Source organism: Paroedura picta, chromosome 5, assembly GCF_049243985.1.
Source record: "Paroedura picta isolate Pp20150507F chromosome 5, Ppicta_v3.0, whole genome shotgun sequence".
NCBI classification, from domain to species: Eukaryota; Metazoa; Chordata; class Lepidosauria; order Squamata; family Gekkonidae; genus Paroedura; species Paroedura picta.
Genome location: NC_135373.1, coordinates 92,603,303 through 92,621,401, shown reverse-complemented (window position 1 = coordinate 92,621,401; position 18,099 = coordinate 92,603,303). Strand labels below are relative to the sequence as shown.

Below are 18,099 nucleotides of genomic sequence, written 5' to 3'. Positions count from 1 at the left end.
TTGGCCGTCAGTCAGTCAGTCAGTCAGCGCAGAGGGCGGTCTCGGCCGCCGAGGCCCCGCCTTTCGCTCCCTTCGCTGTCAGCGAGCGACAGGGCGGGCTGGGCCGGGCCGGGCCGGAGAGGCACCACTGTGATTAGAGATGGCCTTCCGGAGCCCGCTTTGAGCCCGCATCCTGGAGGGGACGTGACCTCTGCCACGATGTTTAGGAGGATTTTACAGAGGGTAAGAGGATGCACAGGCAGGCAGGCAGGCAGGCGGGAGAGGATGCCTGGCGCGCCGCAGCTGCAGAGTCGGCTGCTGAGGGAGCCGCAGCCGCAGCGGCAGCGGCGGCGGCGGCGGCGGCATGGGGAGGCGGCTGCACTTCCCGGAGCGGGCCCGAGGCGCCCTTCGCTTGCTTGAGCGGGGCCCCCGCAACGGGCCAGTTTGCTGTGAGGGATCCCCCTCCCCGCGCCCAAATCTTGGCTGGGAACCCAGCAAGGAGCCGCCTTCCTTCCCTGCCCGCAGGCCGCGCATAGGCCCCTTCCCTCGCTGCCCATTCCGGGTTGAAGGAAGAGTGGAAGTGGCCCGGGAAAGGGCGGGGCGCTGGGGGTGGTTCTGCCGCAGCCGGGCCGAGGCAGGCGGAGGGGGAGGGGGGGGGGCTTTGGGTCTGTGGCAGAGCAGAGGGCGGGTCGCTGGTCGGGGAGGGGAGGGAAGAAGATGCGAGTGCCCTCCGCGCCCGTGGGTCTGGAGGTGGAGGCGGCCGAAAGAGAAGGAAAGGGAGGGCTGCGAGGCGGAAGGCGTCTTTCCTCCCCCCGCGATGCCGAGGCGGCTGTGGCCTGGCCCCTGTGAATGTGACTCCGGCTGCAATAGCAGCCTGGCGCTGAAGGCCTCATCGCTTGCCAGCGTTATCCGTCGCTCCCACTGATAGGGAGGTGTCTCTGTGCAGGGTGGAAGGCATTACTCACCGACGCTTCTTAGCCTCGTGTTGTTAAACATAGCAGATAAAGATCGCTGGGTGCAGCTGCCGGGGCCATTGCACCTTGGCTTGGATGTGTTCGGACCCACAGGCATAGGGCAGCCACGCATGGTGCCCAGACATACCTAAAAGACAGTGGCAAGTCAGGCTAATGTGTAGTCATGCTAATAATTGATGACAAGTGATGGTGTCTTCACGTTTTGCTGCTTTCATGCTCCCTGGGAGGACAGGCGTACAGCAGTTTTTCTTAAACCAGGGTGCCCTTACTTCATCCTGAGTCCTTTGTGAAGGACAGGGGCTACGTCCTTCTTTTGCCATGCTGGTGTGAAAATGGAGCACACCCAGTGTTCAGAGAAAGAGTCAGGGACTCTTTGCCTCAGGGGAGGGGGGGACCCGAGTTCCTATGGGTGGGAAACTCATAAAGGTGCTGCCAACCTGCTGTCACCTGACTTTCAAATCATACCAGAGCCCTGCCCATAAAACTCACTGACTGATTACCGCAAACCATTAGCTCCTCCCTAGGAGTGCTACTTGGTTGAGTGGAGGTGCATTATCATACTTACTTGTGGGATATAGTTAATTTTCTCTCAGTGTAGAGAGAGATGTTACTCTCCTTCTGTTGACAACAGTAGTCAAATGGCCAGAAATCAAAGCTTCATATAACATGGGTCTTTTTTTTTGTTTCTGACAGAGCACTTCTGCAAGTTGTTCCAGGTTCCTTCCCTCCCCTGTTTAGTGGGCCTGTAGCTAATGGCCCTGTAGGATCAGTTGCCTCATGATATGTGTCCTCATAGATCACAGACAGACAATAAACACTTTTTTCTTATGCCTTTAATATATTGCTGTATTGGTTTGAGGATGGAAGGAGGATGCAAGAGGATGGAAAGTTCCATCAGGTGTATATGGCATACTTCATAGCCTTTGAGAAGTGGCTGCCTGGTGTGTGCTGGGAAGGGTTGGCGGTTTGGTGATCTGCAAAACTTTTCACTTGGAATAGGGTCATGAAAGGTGATAGCAGAATTAAAGTTCTGTGCTACACTGAGTGATACAATTACAGACAGGGACTGCAACTGTGTGATGATGTGTTTCCTCTTTTGAGATCTGGCAGAGGACAGAAGAGCTACAGCCTTTCTCCCGTGCTGTTTTCCCAACCTGAAACAGTCCAGTAGGTTATTTAGGGTTAGGAGAACAGAACAGTGTATCTGAAGGGTCATGTTCATGCCATGGCTGCCTTGGCCAAAGTCCCAGGATCTTCTTAGGGTAGCTGGAGGGTTTCTTTCTTCAAGTCCCTCCTCCTGTTTTCCAGGCCCTTGGACTGGTTGGGCTCCTATGGTATTCTGAATGCTATGGCTGCCCTTTCCTGCCTCTAGTTGTCAAGCTGTAAATTGTGCAGAGCCTCTTGTGGCGCAGAGTGGTAAGGCAGCCGTCTGAAAGCTTTGCCCATAAAGCTGGGAGTTCAATCCCAGCAGCCGGCTCAAGGTTGACTCAGCCTTCCATCCTTCCGAGGTTGGTAAAATGAGTACCCAGCTTGCTGCTGGGGGGTAAACGGTCATGACTGGGGAAGGCACTGGCAAATCACCCCGTATTGAGTCTGCCATGAAAATGCTAGAGGGCGTCACCCCAAGGGTCAGACATGACTCGGTGCTTGCACAGGGGATACCTTTACCTTTTTATGATGATAAAGGGTGCATCCTGTAAGATCACAGGCTGTGAGAAGAAATGACACAGGGTTGGAGGTGAGGAGCCTGGTCCAATCTATGTTCCAAATTTTTGTATATCTTTAGTAACAAAGTGTCCTATGTAGCCATTTATAGTCTCTTCAATAAACTACTGGATTTGCCTTGCTGGGATAATTGCCCTGGAACAAGACATGAAGGATCATCTTCTCCCATATGTTCTTGCCCAGAAATTAAGAGCACAGGGAGAGACCCTACTGACTATCTCACCAATCAGAGAAACTTGTGTGGTGGGCTTCTGAGAGAGGGCTCTTTTGGTGGCAGACCCATGATTACAACTCCAAGGAGATGTGCCCGGTGTCCTCACTTTTATCTTTAGGAAGGGAGGCAGTTGAAGATGGTTTTATTTAGGAGACATTTGATTTTTTTTTCTTTATTGACTGTCTTAAATTGTGATGTTCATGTATCTTTTTTTTTTTACATTGTAAACTGTTTCAAGTTCCTTAAGGTGGAACAACAACTAATTAATGTTTTAAATAAATAAAAATAAACAAGGGAAGACAGACCCTATCCTGTTGTGTTCTTGATACAATTAACTTCTGATGCACTAATTATCAAACTTTGTATAAGGCAGCTTCATGTCTGTATACAGTGAGTGCTTTGATATCCTGATTGAATTAAGGCATAAAAAAGAAAGAACTGATCTCTGCCCTGGTGCTTTTTAGGCAGGAGCCAAATAAATTGTGTGTTTGTCTTGCTTCAGATACCAAATGAATGTGATTGAAATGAGTGCCTTTAATACAAAGTTTCTTCTTAGATGTGGAAAGAGTTTCAAAGACCAAAGGCAGCCTTCTCTGAGTGGTCAGATATAGAAAGTTCTAATTACAGTAGATCCATTCAATTTAAGAGAGAGCTTTGCCATTTTAGAATATCTTTCTTGTAATATCAGTCTTATGAAAATCTTATATCATTTGGTGAAAATGGAATTATTGGTATTTGATTTATATATATATAAATTGTTACCTCCATCTTAATATTAAGATGATTTATTGGGTTGTTGTTTTTATGAATTGTGCTTTTATTGTTTTAGTGTAACTGCTTTGAGCCAGAATGTCTGGGAATGGTAGTACATAAATTACATTATAAATAAATTAAAAATATAAGCAACAATTCAACATAACATAAACGCATGAAAGAGGATCAGTGATGGTCACTAAGGGGTACCAAGACTGGAGGAAGACAGTGATAGAGGGAGCAAATGAATCTCCCAGGGGGTGGAATTCAATAATTTTGGTGCCATATTTGAGAAGGCCTGTTCTCAAGCTGCTATCTGTCTAACCTCAGGTGAAGATCCTCAGACATGGGCCCTTGAAGATGACCGTAGTGCAGTGGTTCTCAACCTTCCTAATGCTGTGACCCTTTAATACAGTTCTTCATGTTGTGGTGACTCCCAACCATAAAATTATGCAAGTGTTCTTTCACAGAAATTAAACCGAAACTGACCAATGACATGAAGATCCATTGTTCAGGATTGTATATAATTTTTTTCCTGGGGTTTCTTTTCCGCTGCTCCAGACAGACAAATGCTGTATCTTGATCTTCCCCACAAGGCTGTTGTGTAGATGGCAACCTACCCAGCCAAGCTGCTTGCCCTGCCATGACCCCTGTGAAAGGGTCGTTCGGCCTTCCAAAGGGGTCCCGATCCCCAGGTTGAGAATCACTGCCGTAGTGATTGGGAGCTGTTTCCCTCCCCCCCCCATCCAGTTCCATGTAAACCACCCTGAGTCTCAGGGGAGGGCAGTATATAAATATAATAAACAAACAAACAAATATGAGGGTAGGTAGTTCTTCAAATAAGCTGACCCTGAGCCATATAGCGAATTGGGAACTCGTGTAGATAGAACAAAACTGGAGTGATACAGTCTCTGAATATATTTATTGTGTGGAAATGATTTATTAAAAAAAACCCCTTAAAATGTAATTTTGTATACATGGTTCATTTCTCATTCCATTTTACAAAGCTTACATGTTTTCTGTTTCAGACTCCAGGCAGAGTTGGGTCTCAGAGTTCTGACTCAGAATCATCTGCAATCCCTGGAAATGTGGATGTCAATAATGAGGGTTCTTCAGAGGTACTGTGTTGCAATAGTACATGAACTATCCCCCTCCCCCCCCTGACTCCAGATCTGGCCTCTTGTTTAAAAGTGTTATTTGGCGGTGTTTACCCCTGTCTTGTTTCTACTGGGGATGTTCAGTGATGTTGTTACTTTCTTGCAATACTGCACAAAACTTTAGTCTGTAATGTGTTTGCTGTTTTTGAAAAATTTCAAATTCAGTTTTTATGTGGTACAGCAGATCTGAGGAGTGGGGCATAAAGTTACAAAACATAATACTAACATTAGTTCATATGCATTATTTCAGCAATTAGCATATTTTCAGTATAATTAGTGTGCCTGTACATTTGGATCTTAATTGTTTAATATATGTGGGGGTGCCAGAATGGAATATTGATATTTAGGGGTACTCTGGGATTTAGTTTCATTACTACATGAAGCTTAGAAAAGGAGACGTGCATTATTTTATGGAACAGTTCAGTGAAAAAGACACCTAAAGTTAAGAATTCTAACATTAGGGCTGATTTTGGCCTTGCAGTTTTGTGTTTAAAAGTTACTAGCCTTCATGCATTTAATTTGCTTGTTTGTTTTCTTGATTCCAACATCTGTGTTAAAAAGAACAGACTCTTCCAGTTTACAGAAGTTTCTCTTTCTGGCTGCTTGCTGATAATTACTTGTCATAAGCAATGTACCGAGTGCCTGTTTTTAAAGTATGTTTGTTTGTAATGTAAGCTATTGACATACTTATGAAAATCTTACTATACACTTCAGTCTGGTCTCCCTAGCCAATATGGACAGGAGTCTGGCTTCAGATTGAGGACCATATCAAGTTCAAGGTTCTCGTTTTGACATTCAAAACTTTACATGGTCTGGGACCATTGTATCTGTGGGACCACCTCTTCCACTCTGTCCCCCCAAAACCTCAGATCAAGAGGGCAAAATTTGCTCAGGATCTCCAGCCTCAAAGAAATTAAATTGGCCTTGATCAGATCCAAGGTTTGGTGGAACACTTTGCCTAATGAGATCAGGGCCCTGCAAAACTTTAAACCAGTGGTCCGCAACCTTCTGGTTGCCGCGGACCGCTGCTCCGGAGTGGCAGGAGAGGGCGGCCCGGGGCCCCGCGCATGCGTGGCAGCCCCAGCGCAAACGCGCATGCGTGGACTGCCGCGCAGGTGCGTTTGCACCCAAGAGGGGCACAAACATGCGCGTGCACAGTCTGCACATGTGCGTTTGCGCCGCCGCCATGCCAGCGGCCGCGGCTCCCTCTCCCGGTCCCTCTGGGCCGCCAGCAAATCGGCCGCCAAAGCGGCCAATTAGCTTGAGGCTCAGCAAGCTTCTCTCCCCTCCCCTCCTGAAACAAGAAGCTTGCCGGGCCGCGAGCTAATCGGCCGCCGAAGCGGCCGATTTGCTCGCAGTCTGGCGAGCTTCTCGCTTTGGGGGGGCGGGAAGAGGGAGCTGCGGCCCGGCGCCAAGGCCTTCATGGCCCGGCACCGGGCCGCAGCCCGCAGGTTGGGGACCACTGCTTTAAACAGTTCCACAGGGCCTGTAAAACAGAATTGTTTTGCTGTGCATATGGTTGGTGCTTCAGGGAAAAATCTGTAAACTAGCTGGTCTCCCTGTCCAAGTTTATCAAATTCACATCTTGGGGACTATATTTCATCTTTTATGTTCCCCCTCCTTTTATAGGGTTAAAGAATGTGGCACTGGGAAACTAGTTTTAAACTGTTTAAAATGCATTTTAAATCTATGTTTTTAAATCCTTAACCTGGAAGGATGGACTAGAAGTCAATATATATTCTGTTAATTTTGTTTGTTGTATTCTTTGCTATGTTGGAAGATGTCAATTTCTATGCTGCTGGTTTAAGATACAAATTATAATTATTCAGTGGCAACCTGCATTAGGATAGTAACAATGCTATGAAGAATAGAAAAGTTAAGTGGACATTCACTTGATTTGATTACATGAAACTTCATTTTCTGTCAACTTCCACTTATGGATTGATTGAAGACTTTCATTTAGTAATGATTAGGTGATCTTCTGTGCTGCAAAGTTCTGTTCAGTTGTTCCCATCTAAGTGATCACTTGATGAACATGAAGCAGTGTGTATCAGTGGGGAACTTCATCTAGTCTAGGATAGAGACATAAAAATAGATGGGTTGCGGCATGTATTTCTGTTTGATTTGTACTTTATAAGTATACTAGTGCAGTGGTCCCCAACCTTTCTGAGGTTGGGGACCGGCAGGGCATTGGGGTGCGGCCCGCGGCCCGCGCCTGCGCGGGCCACGCCTGCGCGGGCCACGCCCACGCATCGGGCCTTGCCCGCGCGCCGCACCTGCGCATCAGGCCGCGCCCGCGAGCCACACCCACGGGCCGCGCCCGCACATAGGGCCGCGCCCCCGCATCGGGCCGCGCCCCGCGAGCCGTGCCCGCACATCGGGCCGCGCCCGCACATCGGGCCGCGCCCGCACATCAGGCCGCGCCCACACGGGCGCAGCCCGGCCCCGATTCCCTCTCTCTGCCCTCCTGCAGTAAGAAGCTTCCTGGGCCGCAAGCTTGCGGCCTGGGAAGTTTTTTACTGCGGGGGGGGGCGGGGAGAGGGAGCCGCGGCCCGGAGCCATGGGACCACTGTACTAGTGGATTGTGCCATAAGGAGGTATTCTGTAGTCTAGTCCTCTAGACAAAGTTAAATTTTATGTAGTTTGTATTGATGATTTATCATTTGTTTTTAACTTGGTATTCACATTATGCTTTAATGTCAAACAAAATGCAAATTCATTCATTCATTCATTCATTCATTCATTCATTCATTCATTCATTCATTCATTCATTCATTCATTCATTCATTCATTCATTCATTGCCCTCCCCTGAGGCTGAGGTGGTTTACATAGAACTTAGCGAACAGGGAACAGTACAGATAACTTATTAGTAAGAGTATATAGCCTTGTATGAAACTGTATTCTTTCAAAAATCTAGTTCAAGATGTATGTGTGTTTGCCATGCCAAATAACTACCAAAGCAGTACTTGTTCAACAAAAGAGATAAATATAAGAGACAAAAATAAATCAGGTCACTCACAAAGTAGACATTCTGTATAATTGGAGAACTCCTTTGTACGCTGACACATTAGACTGGTCTATTAAGATCTGTTTAAAACCCTGCATAGTGAATTATAGGGCACTGGAGATGGACATTTTCAGATTCCCTTTATCCCTGCAATTATTTATGTGTGTACATGTGTTTTAAGTATTCAGTATTTTTACACTGAAATGTTGGGTGGACCAGCTTTACCCTTAATCTGCCACAACTAAGCAGAGGCCATCCCGTTTCAGTGTACCTGCTGCTTTAGAATTCAGGGCCCATAAGGACTCTAATATCTTCGCTACTATGTTTTTCCGCCTGTACAGTCACATGAAGAACCTTAAAAGCTAGGATGAAGCATCATCTGCCTTGTGCAAAAACACATGCTATCATGTCTCAGTTTTCTTGTCACCTTTCAAAGAGTTGTCTTGGTTTGTGACACATGCAGTTTGCTGGAAATGAGAAAGAATAGCCTGTTGGATAGGCCTGATGTTGTTGCTAGTATAGGCCCATTGACTTATGCAGTGCAAGAGTATATATTGTTCTTTAAGGTGATAAGCATATTATTTTAATGAATATATGTTAACCATTTTAAAAGTACACATAGGGTTATTGTGTTATTGGGACATCTGCCATTATATCAAAAGGAAGTATTAACTGATGATTAGGATCATGACCAAATGATAGTGTTTTTGATGTTTCATTGTTGTTGTTCAGTGGTTTCTTGGTTTTTGAAAAGCCATTTAATAGCTGGCTAGTGATTTTATAAACCAGGGATCCTCAGAATGGTGCCCATGAATGCCTTTTCATCTGCTGATACTTTTTGTAGTATCTAACAAATGATTTTAGAAAGTGAGCAGGGCCAGGTGGGTTTTTTACTCAGCAGGGCTTCTGATTGGCCACTAGAAATCTGATTGGATGTGGATTTTTTAGAAGTTGCAGCACTTATCCACACAGCACAAGGATTTTTACTATATGATTGAAGATGAGCTTTTTGTATGTAAGAAAGTAATTTAATCCAGTCTTTTCATTTCAAAAGGCATCTTGTTAAACACAGCTTTTGCTTAAAATGGTGAAAAGTTACTACACATATCTGTAACTGCTTGCCATATTGTGCTGGAGCTCTGCCTCTCCCATGGCCACATTGTGGTTGTGCCTCCCACCCTGAGCCAAAATTCCAAAGGTGACACCTGACTGGAAAAGGTTGGGGACCCCCTCTATATTCTCATCTAATATAGTAGATTCTAAGATGAGTTGTCAGTGGGCGTAAATTAGTAAGGCAGCAGACATGCAGTCTGAAGCTCTGCCCATGAGGCTGGGAGTTCAATCCCAGCAGCCGGCTCAAGGTTGACTCAGCCTTCCATCCTTCCGAGGTCGGTAAAATGAGTACCCAGCTTGCTGCTGGGGGGTAAAACGGTAATGACTGGGGAAGGCACTGGCAAATCAACCCGTATTGAGTCTGCCATGAAAACGCTGGAGGGCGTCACCCCAAGGGTCAGACATGACCCGGTGCTTGCACAGGGGATACCTTTACCTTTATATCTTAACCCTTCATGCCAACTTTTACTAACACTGCATTCACATTCATATTACTAGCTTAATGTTTGATTTTTTTGTTTTTTAAAGAAATTCTTAGCTACAGGTGGTATACAGGTTAAGAGCTTTTTATTCTGCTTATTTGACATTCAGTTTGTTTAGAGTATTACTAAAACCAGTAAGTATCTAAAAACACCTATTTCACAGGGTTTCATCTGTCCACTGTGTATGAAAATGTGCATTACTGCTACTGATCTGTCTGAACATTACCAGAATGAGCACACTGGGACGGAAACAAGACGACAGGAGCCTCGTGAACTTCCTGCTGTTACTGTGGTTCTTGTTTATTTGGCTGCAGTGACTGGGTTATGGGATGTGGATGGTTTTCCTTTTCGGTTGCCTTGGTGTGGGCCTCTTCAGCTTTTCTGGGAACTGCTCTATGAATAAATGAGATGATTTTTTTTGGTATACTTAACAGAAGGCAAGTGTCTAAATATGTACATTCTAGTGTGTCTCATGTTTTCTTCTTTTGGTTTGTGGCTGTCTATTGTGGAATGACTAAAGTGATAAAGCCTTGCATTTACTTGGATCATATTTTGCATTTTCCCTTATATTTGACCGGCTTATATAGTACTTCACTTTGCTTCTACATATGTTGTATTGAACCTGGAGAAGAAGATATTCCTTTGTCACATTTTAAATATTTCAGAATCATTGATTGATTTGTCTTTTAGAAGCTGTGCATATAGGTTCTCTGGATATAGAGAGGTATAAGCATCAAGATGTGTGCCATAAGCCATAATGCTCTCCACCCAGTGTTTCAAAACTATCTGCAGTTTAGAATGAGAAACAATTAATTAATTGATTAAATTTACTAAATGTATTACTGCTCTCCCCTGAGGGTCAGGGCAGTTCACATGGAATCAAATAATACAGTTTTTTGGTATGTTTTACTACCACTATCAATCAAATATTAATAACTCAAATTTATTAGTTATTACAGTGAAGAATTATAAATTGCAAGTATGATACTTTTGAGCAAAGTGTGAACCATTTCTCCAGCATAAGGATTCTTTCTATTTAAGTGGCTATTTGTACAGTGGAAGAATTATTTAGGCTTGAAAAGGCACTTTACACTGGAGGATCTTCTTCAAGCCTAGAGCTGAATACATGCCAATAGTTTTTCTGTTCTTACTGATCCCAGTGGATCCAAATGGAAAAACACTTCAGTTTAACCAATGCAAGATAGTGCGGTTTCATAAACAGATGACTTGCATGTATAGTTAACACTGCAGAAGATGCTAACATTTGTGGATGTGAAGAATAAGTGACTTAGTGTATATGAGTAAACGAATACTAATATGTAGTTCATTGACTTCTTAAAGAGACAGAGTAACTATATATGCTCTTTTGAATTCTTCTGGAAATATTTTTATGTACTCCATTTTAGCTTCCCCTTTTTATGTGAATGCTTTACAATAGCGGTCCCCAACCCTCTTGTGGTCGGGGACCAGTTCTGGGGGTGGGGGAGAGCCCGCGGCCCAGCCACCACAGCTGCGCGTAAACGTGCATGCGCAGTTGCCGCACATGCATGTTTCCATCACCAGGTGGCGGTAACTCGCATGCGCAGAGTTACCGCGTGCATGCGTGTTTCCGCCAGCAGGGGCGCAAACGCACATGCGCGGCAGCCCCACATGTGCGCGTTTGCATCGCTGGTGTGCTGGCGGCCGTGCCTGCCTCTTCCCCCCCTCTCGCTGCGGGGGGGGGGGGGAGGCAGGCGCGGCTGCTGGTGGCCTGAAACTATGGCCTTTGCGGACCGGTACCGGGCCGCAGACCGGGGTTGAGGACCCCCGCTTTACAACACTCACATGTTACATCCCCACCACCCTTCCTGTTCATCATGTTGGCACAGAAATGCAGATCTGATGCTAGCTGCCCTGTAGCTCAACAGCTGAACCGTAACTCAACATTGGCTGAGGTCTTTTTGTTTTTTGAAACCCCGTATTAAAGGTAGGGGGCACCAAATATGAACATTACCATTTGAAAGTGGTACTAAGCTCAATCACTTCCATATTTCTTGTAAGGAAAACTTTCACAGAGAGGCTTTGCCTGCAGCTGGTGCAATGTTTCCCTGCTAAGTCTTAGCAGTGACATTTGGAAGTCCATCAACCCATGCTCACAAAGACCATGGCTGTCTTTATATGTAAACTTCCACATGAAGTGTGGGAATGCTGTAAGACACCAAGGGAAAGGTCTCCATGTGAAAACAGCCATGGCGATGATTTTCTGAATTGTCATTGCTGCTGTGATGGCAGAGACATTCATAACAGCAACAGGAGTTTCCCCCCATCCTATCATTGCTTGTCCCTCCCTGGTTACTATCCCCAACACTAGAGGGCCTTTTTCAGGATTAAAAAACAAAATCCACAATAACTATGTTTTAAAAGTTGTATGTTCTTACTAGAGGACAAACCTGCTGCATTTAGTGGTGGGGTGGGGTAGAAGAACTTTGCAGATGGCTTCTTCCTCCCCCCCAGGACCTGGAAAAGCTGCAGGCAGTTGTTAGGGAACTACAGAGGGGCAGCTCTCATGCGGCAGGGATCTGCAGCCTCTGAACCTTGGAGGGAAGTGGAAGGAGGAGGGGGTGGGCAGGGGTGGGAGACAGAAGGCGATTGGCTGGCTGCTGGACAGACAAGCTGGTTGGAAGAGGAGGCAGTCAGGGGTGGGACAGCTGCCATGAGTGGGTGTTGAGAGGCACTTAAACCATGAGACATGCTCCTCCTCCTAGCCCTTACCAGAAATATTAAGTGGAACAGATGGCCATTTAAAAATGGAGTGTGTCATGGGGAAAACACTGCCTCCTAATTTTCATCTAAGACTTTGGAACATAGCAGTTACAGTGCTATAATAACAAAGTGAGAATTATCAGGCTAAGTCCCCATGTTTTCATTCTAACAAAGGTTTGTCCTGAAATGTGTTTTGTGGTACATTTGCTTTGCTAAGCTTCTGCTGTAAGAGAGAGAATTGATTCTTTTATTCTGAGAGAGTGTTCAAGCCTCATGTGATCACACTGTCTGAGTCTTTTGCTAATAGGTTTTTAGAATGTGTGTTGTTGTTTGTTGTTATCCTCAATCAAAAGACTGTGTTACAAATTAAACTAAATAAAGGAATGGAGGCTACAGCTCTTTGTAAATTTCTGAAGCTTCCTAAAGACATGTAAAGGTAGAAATTGGGCAGGGATGTCTCTGTGATTAGGCTAATGCATTAGGAATCTGGTTGCTGAGCATGGTGTTAGTGATTAAGAGCAATGGATTCTAATCTGGAGAGCCAGGATTGATTCCCTGTTTTTTGATCTGAAGCCTGCTGGGTGGCCCCAGGCCAGTCACGGTTCTGTCAAAACTCTCTGAGCCCAACTTTATGAGGTCATAAGGTGCTTGTTGTGGGGAGAGGAAGGGAAGGAGATTGTAAGGCACTTTGAGAGCCAGCTTGGTGTAGTGGTTAGGAGTGTGGACTTCTAATCTGGCAATTCGGGTTTGATTCCATGCTTCCCCACATGCAGCCAGCTGGGTGACTTTGGGCTCACCACGGCACTGATAAGGATGTTCTGACTAAGCAGTAATATCAGGCCTCTTTCAGGCTTACCTACCTCACAGGGTGTCTGTTGTGGAGAGAGGAAAGGGAAGGCAATTGTAAGCCCCTTTGAGACTTAGAGTAGAGAAAAGTGGCACATAAGAACCAACTCTTCTAAATGAGTTCCTGAGTAGGGAGGGGAATTTGCAGTGAGAAAGGAGAATAGTTGGAAATTGTTATTTAGTCTGGATCCAATCCTTAATCAAATTTGTATTGAAGGGAAAAGAGCATTCAGTGCCCCCTTATTATCCTACTTAAAATATCTTTTCCACTGAGGGAGTTGTAAAGTGAACTGGTTTTATATTGAGATAGCATACCTTTCCAGGTTTTGAGTTCTAGAGTGAGGAAACAATGTTATGTTTGTAACAATCAAGAACAAAATACATGTAGTTCTTATTTAAGTACAAAACTTTTATCTATGCTGTTAATCTAAGGAATGGTAATGGATAGAAATTGCCTGTCTCAGTTTAGACATTATTCAGATCACAGTTTGGTTCTCAACTACTGTAAACACAAACCATAATTGGAAATTGCCAAAGGCACAGGCAAACTTGTTTAGATCCATGTGTGTTTTTATTTGGTTTTCTCAGTGCTTCTGGTTCTGTGGTGTAACTTTCTTCTGAAGTGGTGCTACAACTAATTATGATTTATCAATTCAGTTATATATTCAGTTTGTACTTCGTACAAACCATGGTTGCTAGTGTGCTTCAAGCCCGGGTTTGGGGATTTTGGCTTACTGGCTGATTGCAGACCATAGTTTTAACTATTCACTTAGTGTGTCAAGCCATAAACATGCAGTGGTTTAGAGCAGGGGTAGTCAAACTGCGGCCCTCCAAATGTCCATGGACTACAATTCCCAGAAGCCCCTGCCAGCATTTGCTGGCAGGGGCTTCTGGGAATTGTAGTCCATGGACATTTGGAGGGCCGCAGTTTGACTACCCCTGGTTTAGAGTGATTGTTTAATTGAGCTAGAATCTTGAAACAAGTAACATCATAAATCTGGGTTATTTAATATTGAAGATTGTCAGTTGGCGCAGGAAGGAACAGGTGGCATATTCACAAAGGAAGAGGAAACCGAATCACCACTATACATGTGGCATGTTTCAGTTTAGTCCACCCAAAGATGGAACAATAAAGGGGAAAGTTAAGTTCTGTAGTAGTCAACCAAGAAATCAAAGGAGGTTGAGATTGGGATGGGCAGCCATGAAAGAACCAGAAACAATTCTTAAGTGTAAGGATGTGTTACTGGTGACCAAGATCAAATTAATTCATGCCATAATATTACCTCATTGGGAAAGACGATAATGCTAGGAAAAGTTGAAGGCCGCAGGAAAAGAGGAAGGCCCAACAGGAGATGGGTTGACTCTATAAAGGCAGCAATAGCCCTCAGTTTCTAAGATCTGATTAAGGCTGTCAGTGCAAACACATTTTGGAGGACACTCATTTATTGGAAGTGACTTGGTGACACTCAACACACATATATCTTCTGCCGTAGTGTTTTGATCACTGTTTAAAATCATAGCTGGTGTTCCCTAGTGCAGCTATTGTAAACTAGCTTGAACATCTGTATTGTTTTTGCTTTGCCCACATTCATGAAAAAGAGTTATATATTCAAATATGAAAACTACTATTCAGACTATGATATATTTCCTAGCCATTGCAGGTGCTAAAGTGCTTAATATGACCATGTAGACAATGATATCACTGTTTACAACCGTTGTGAACAGTCACAGAGCTTATTTTAAATACATCTGAGATTTGTACAGAAATTTCACAAGATATAAATCTTGTATTTGATGCACTTAACTCTGTCCACTCAGATTTCACTTTGTTCATCTAACAGAGTGGGCTCTAGCCTATGATGGCTCATTCTACAATTAATTTGTTAGTCTTGCCACAAGACTCCTTTTTGACATTGAAATAACAGAGTATCCCTTATTTTTGTCATACCATGTGACAGATGTGTTGTGTGGTTAGGTGAAATAATAAAGAGAAACCTGTAAGCATTTAGCTAATTAGGCAAGGTTTAGTGAACCCTATAAAAAGGGAAAAGCACAAAAGGTCAAAAGAATATTAAATGTTTTCTTGCTTCATGTTATAGGGATTTATTTGCCCTCTTTGTATGAAATCCCATGGATCAGCCGAAGAACTTTTTAAACACTATGAAGCTGTTCATGATTCTGGTATTGAGTCAAGTCATGGAGGAGAATCTAACATATCTCCGAAAAGGTACTGAGCAATATTTATTTCTTTATTTTATTGTTCTTACCATAATTAAGTAATGACGATTAACTAATGAAGTAAAATATGATAATCTGCATGGTTCATTTGAAAGAAAGAAAACATTGCTAGCATTTGAAGTTTTTGAAGATTTTTTTCTATAATCACATGGAAACTAAATGAAGTACTAAAATAATACCATGTGTTGACATTAGATTCAATAGCCCCCACTTTGTGGAATTCTTTCTGAAGGGATCCATACCCTTGTCCAATTCAAAAGAATCCCTTTTTCTTTTTCAGTTTTTGAATTGTTCAGTTTCTCTTTTTTTGTTTTTTCTATTTTGTGGCCATTTTTAGGGTACAAACACTGGTGGTTTCCAATAATGTACAATAATGTACAAAATACTATCTTCACAGAGATCAGAGTATATTGTTATACTTCTCTGGGATCAGGTGTTATGATATCAAGAGGTAAATTTCAGGCTTCAAATTAAGGACCATTTTCCATACCTTGAAAGCTTTCATTTGTCCTATTTTCCAATAAACTTGAGAAATAACTATATATATCCAGCACCTTTAAGTTAGTGCTATGTCATGTAATTTTTTTAAAAGATTGTAGTCCTAAGAGTTGGAAATTGGAAAAAAGTATGTTTTTAAAACATACTTAAAAGTGATTGATACAACAACTTTATTTGACTCTTTTAAGCTATGTTTTAGGCCATGTTTTAGCCATTCAGACGAGCAGTTATTGCTCTACGTAGTGGTCAGATGCTTTTCATCTCATTGTGAAAGCTACCAGAGCAGTAAAACTATCACATGATACAACTATAATATATAATAATGGGTTTAACTGTCCCTTAGCCAGCTCTCCAGACATTCAAAACTCTAAAAGAACAAAGATGTTCTTTGTTGTTGTTGTTGTGTTGTTGTTGTTGTTGCTAAAATGTGGCGCATAAAATATTATCATGGTTGTGTCTATTATCAATATGTGTTAATTTCTCTTTTTTATTTTACATTTTATTTTTATTATACGTACCATTTTACCTTTAAAATAAATTTATATTCTCCATATATAGAAAAAGATGTGTACATATTGAAAATCTTCAGTCCCAAACACACGTACTAGAGTAAATCTACTTGACTTGCTTCTGAGTGAATACACATAAGATTGTGCAGCACATTGAGCTGCTCGTGTTGCTTTACACTTTCTGAGAGATAGTATGAAAAGTAAGCAATAGACTTCTGACTACTGTTTCTTTAGGGTTTCTTTGGGGTTTTAAAAACAAGTGGGTTGTTTAAATAGGGAAATAGTATTAAAATGATTATTGTAGTTATGTACTTGTCTCCTTCTCTTTAACATGGGACGTATTCAGAGATGATGCAACACTTCTCCGGCAAGAAGTTCAAGACTTGCAAGCTTCACTTAAGGTTGGAAGCATGCATTGCTTGTTATGCGGTTTTACCTCATCATATGTGTCAGAAAATTTCCCAAACTGTGCTCTCATAAAATGCTTTTAACTTTTCTTCGTTCAGGAGGAACGATGGTACTCTGAAGAACTGAAGAAAGAATTAGAAAAAGTGCAGAGGCAGCAAGTAATTGCTTTAAAAAATACTTGAAGCGGGTTTGCAACAAGCAGTTTGTTATCAACCTTGACATGGAAGATTAATACCTTTTTTTGTAAGGCACGTGGCCTGATTCAGTTAGTTTCATAACTTGTTTACTGCAGTAATTTAAGAATGTCATGTACATGTAGGGTTTCCAGGTCTGTCAGACCAGCTGATGGGGGATGAGGGTGAATTTAATGGTATCAGGAACTGAAGAAGCCAGAAATAAATGTGATGTGTGTATGTCACTTGGAAGTGACGTAGGTATGTTGGGGACATTGGGGGTGACACTGGTTTGTGGGTAAAACCTCCATGGCAGAATTGGCCTTCTACAATAAGAATTTTGCCCAAAAAACAGCATCACTCTCAACATCACTGATATGCCTACATCACTTCTGTGTGATGTAGGCACGTTGTGTTTATTTCCAGTTCTTGCCTATTTGGGATGGGTAATTCCCCATTTCCAGATAGCCCTGAACTGAGGGAGGGGCTCTAAACTGGGGGATCCCCCACCCTCCAACTGGTAATCCTACGTACATGTGTTATATTCACAATGCATGCCATGGACAGCTTATGCAGTAGTGCTAACCAGTTTTGATCTTAGTGCATGAAACTTCCACACCTGTTATTTCCTGCTTGTCCTTTGCTACCTGTTGGACTATGAACTTGAATTTCTCTAGGCTTTTATAATATCAAACTTTGCTTTTTATTTCCCTCCATTGTATTGTATCTCCATCATATTGCTTTCTTCATCATTTTTCTGATAGTTCTGTTCTTTTCTGTTTCTTCTAAGGTAGTTCATATGGTGTTGGGCTAAGGAAGGATTACTTAAAGTGCTTTTAAAACTAAAAATTACATTCGCTCATATTTACTAATTATAATAATAACTGACAAAATACATTTTCGGTCTTTGAATTCGTTCTCCATTTCACTGGTTACAAGCAATCGAAATGGAATCTACCAAGTACAAACCCAGTCCACCTTGTATTCACTGATTAAATTCTAATGAAATGAAGTTGCGTAACACTAGTACATTGTAGACTGGATCCTTAATGCATGGTAGATAGATTCTTTATGTGTAGTATAGTACTTGTTAATCCTGGCAACTTATTCCATTTGAACATTATTTTCAATCATGTAAGCATATTTGTTATCTTGGCCTTTTTAGAGGAAACTGTCAAATTGAATTGCTTTGTAGTGTGACAGCAAAATATACTTTTGCATCTTCAAGGATTAGAAGTCTCTTAAATACTTGTGAAAATATTTCAGCAGCCTCCAATACT

The 18,099-nt window shown here is 42.9% G+C and overlaps 1 protein-coding gene across 3 annotated transcripts in view; it reads left to right on the top strand.

The window, feature by feature from the left end:
- The first annotated feature begins 54 nt into the window (after window positions 1–54).
- The window catches only part of EEA1 (early endosome antigen 1), a 60,448-nt gene continuing 42,403 nt past the window's right edge, over window positions 55–18,099 (top strand). The window contains exons 1-5 of one of the 3 annotated variants that reach the window (XM_077339032.1): window positions 55–222; window positions 4,674–4,763; window positions 15,093–15,220; window positions 16,585–16,639; window positions 16,745–16,804. In XM_077339032.1, coding sequence (XP_077195147.1) covers window positions 199–222; window positions 4,674–4,763; window positions 15,093–15,220; window positions 16,585–16,639; window positions 16,745–16,804 — 357 coding nt within the window. In that variant the 5' untranslated portion in view covers window positions 55–198. Of the gene's footprint in view, window positions 223–4,673; window positions 4,764–9,580; window positions 9,695–15,092; window positions 15,221–16,584; window positions 16,640–16,744; window positions 16,895–18,099 lie in introns of those variants that run through there. The other 2 variants (XM_077339033.1, XM_077339034.1) reach the window with 2 other exon arrangements.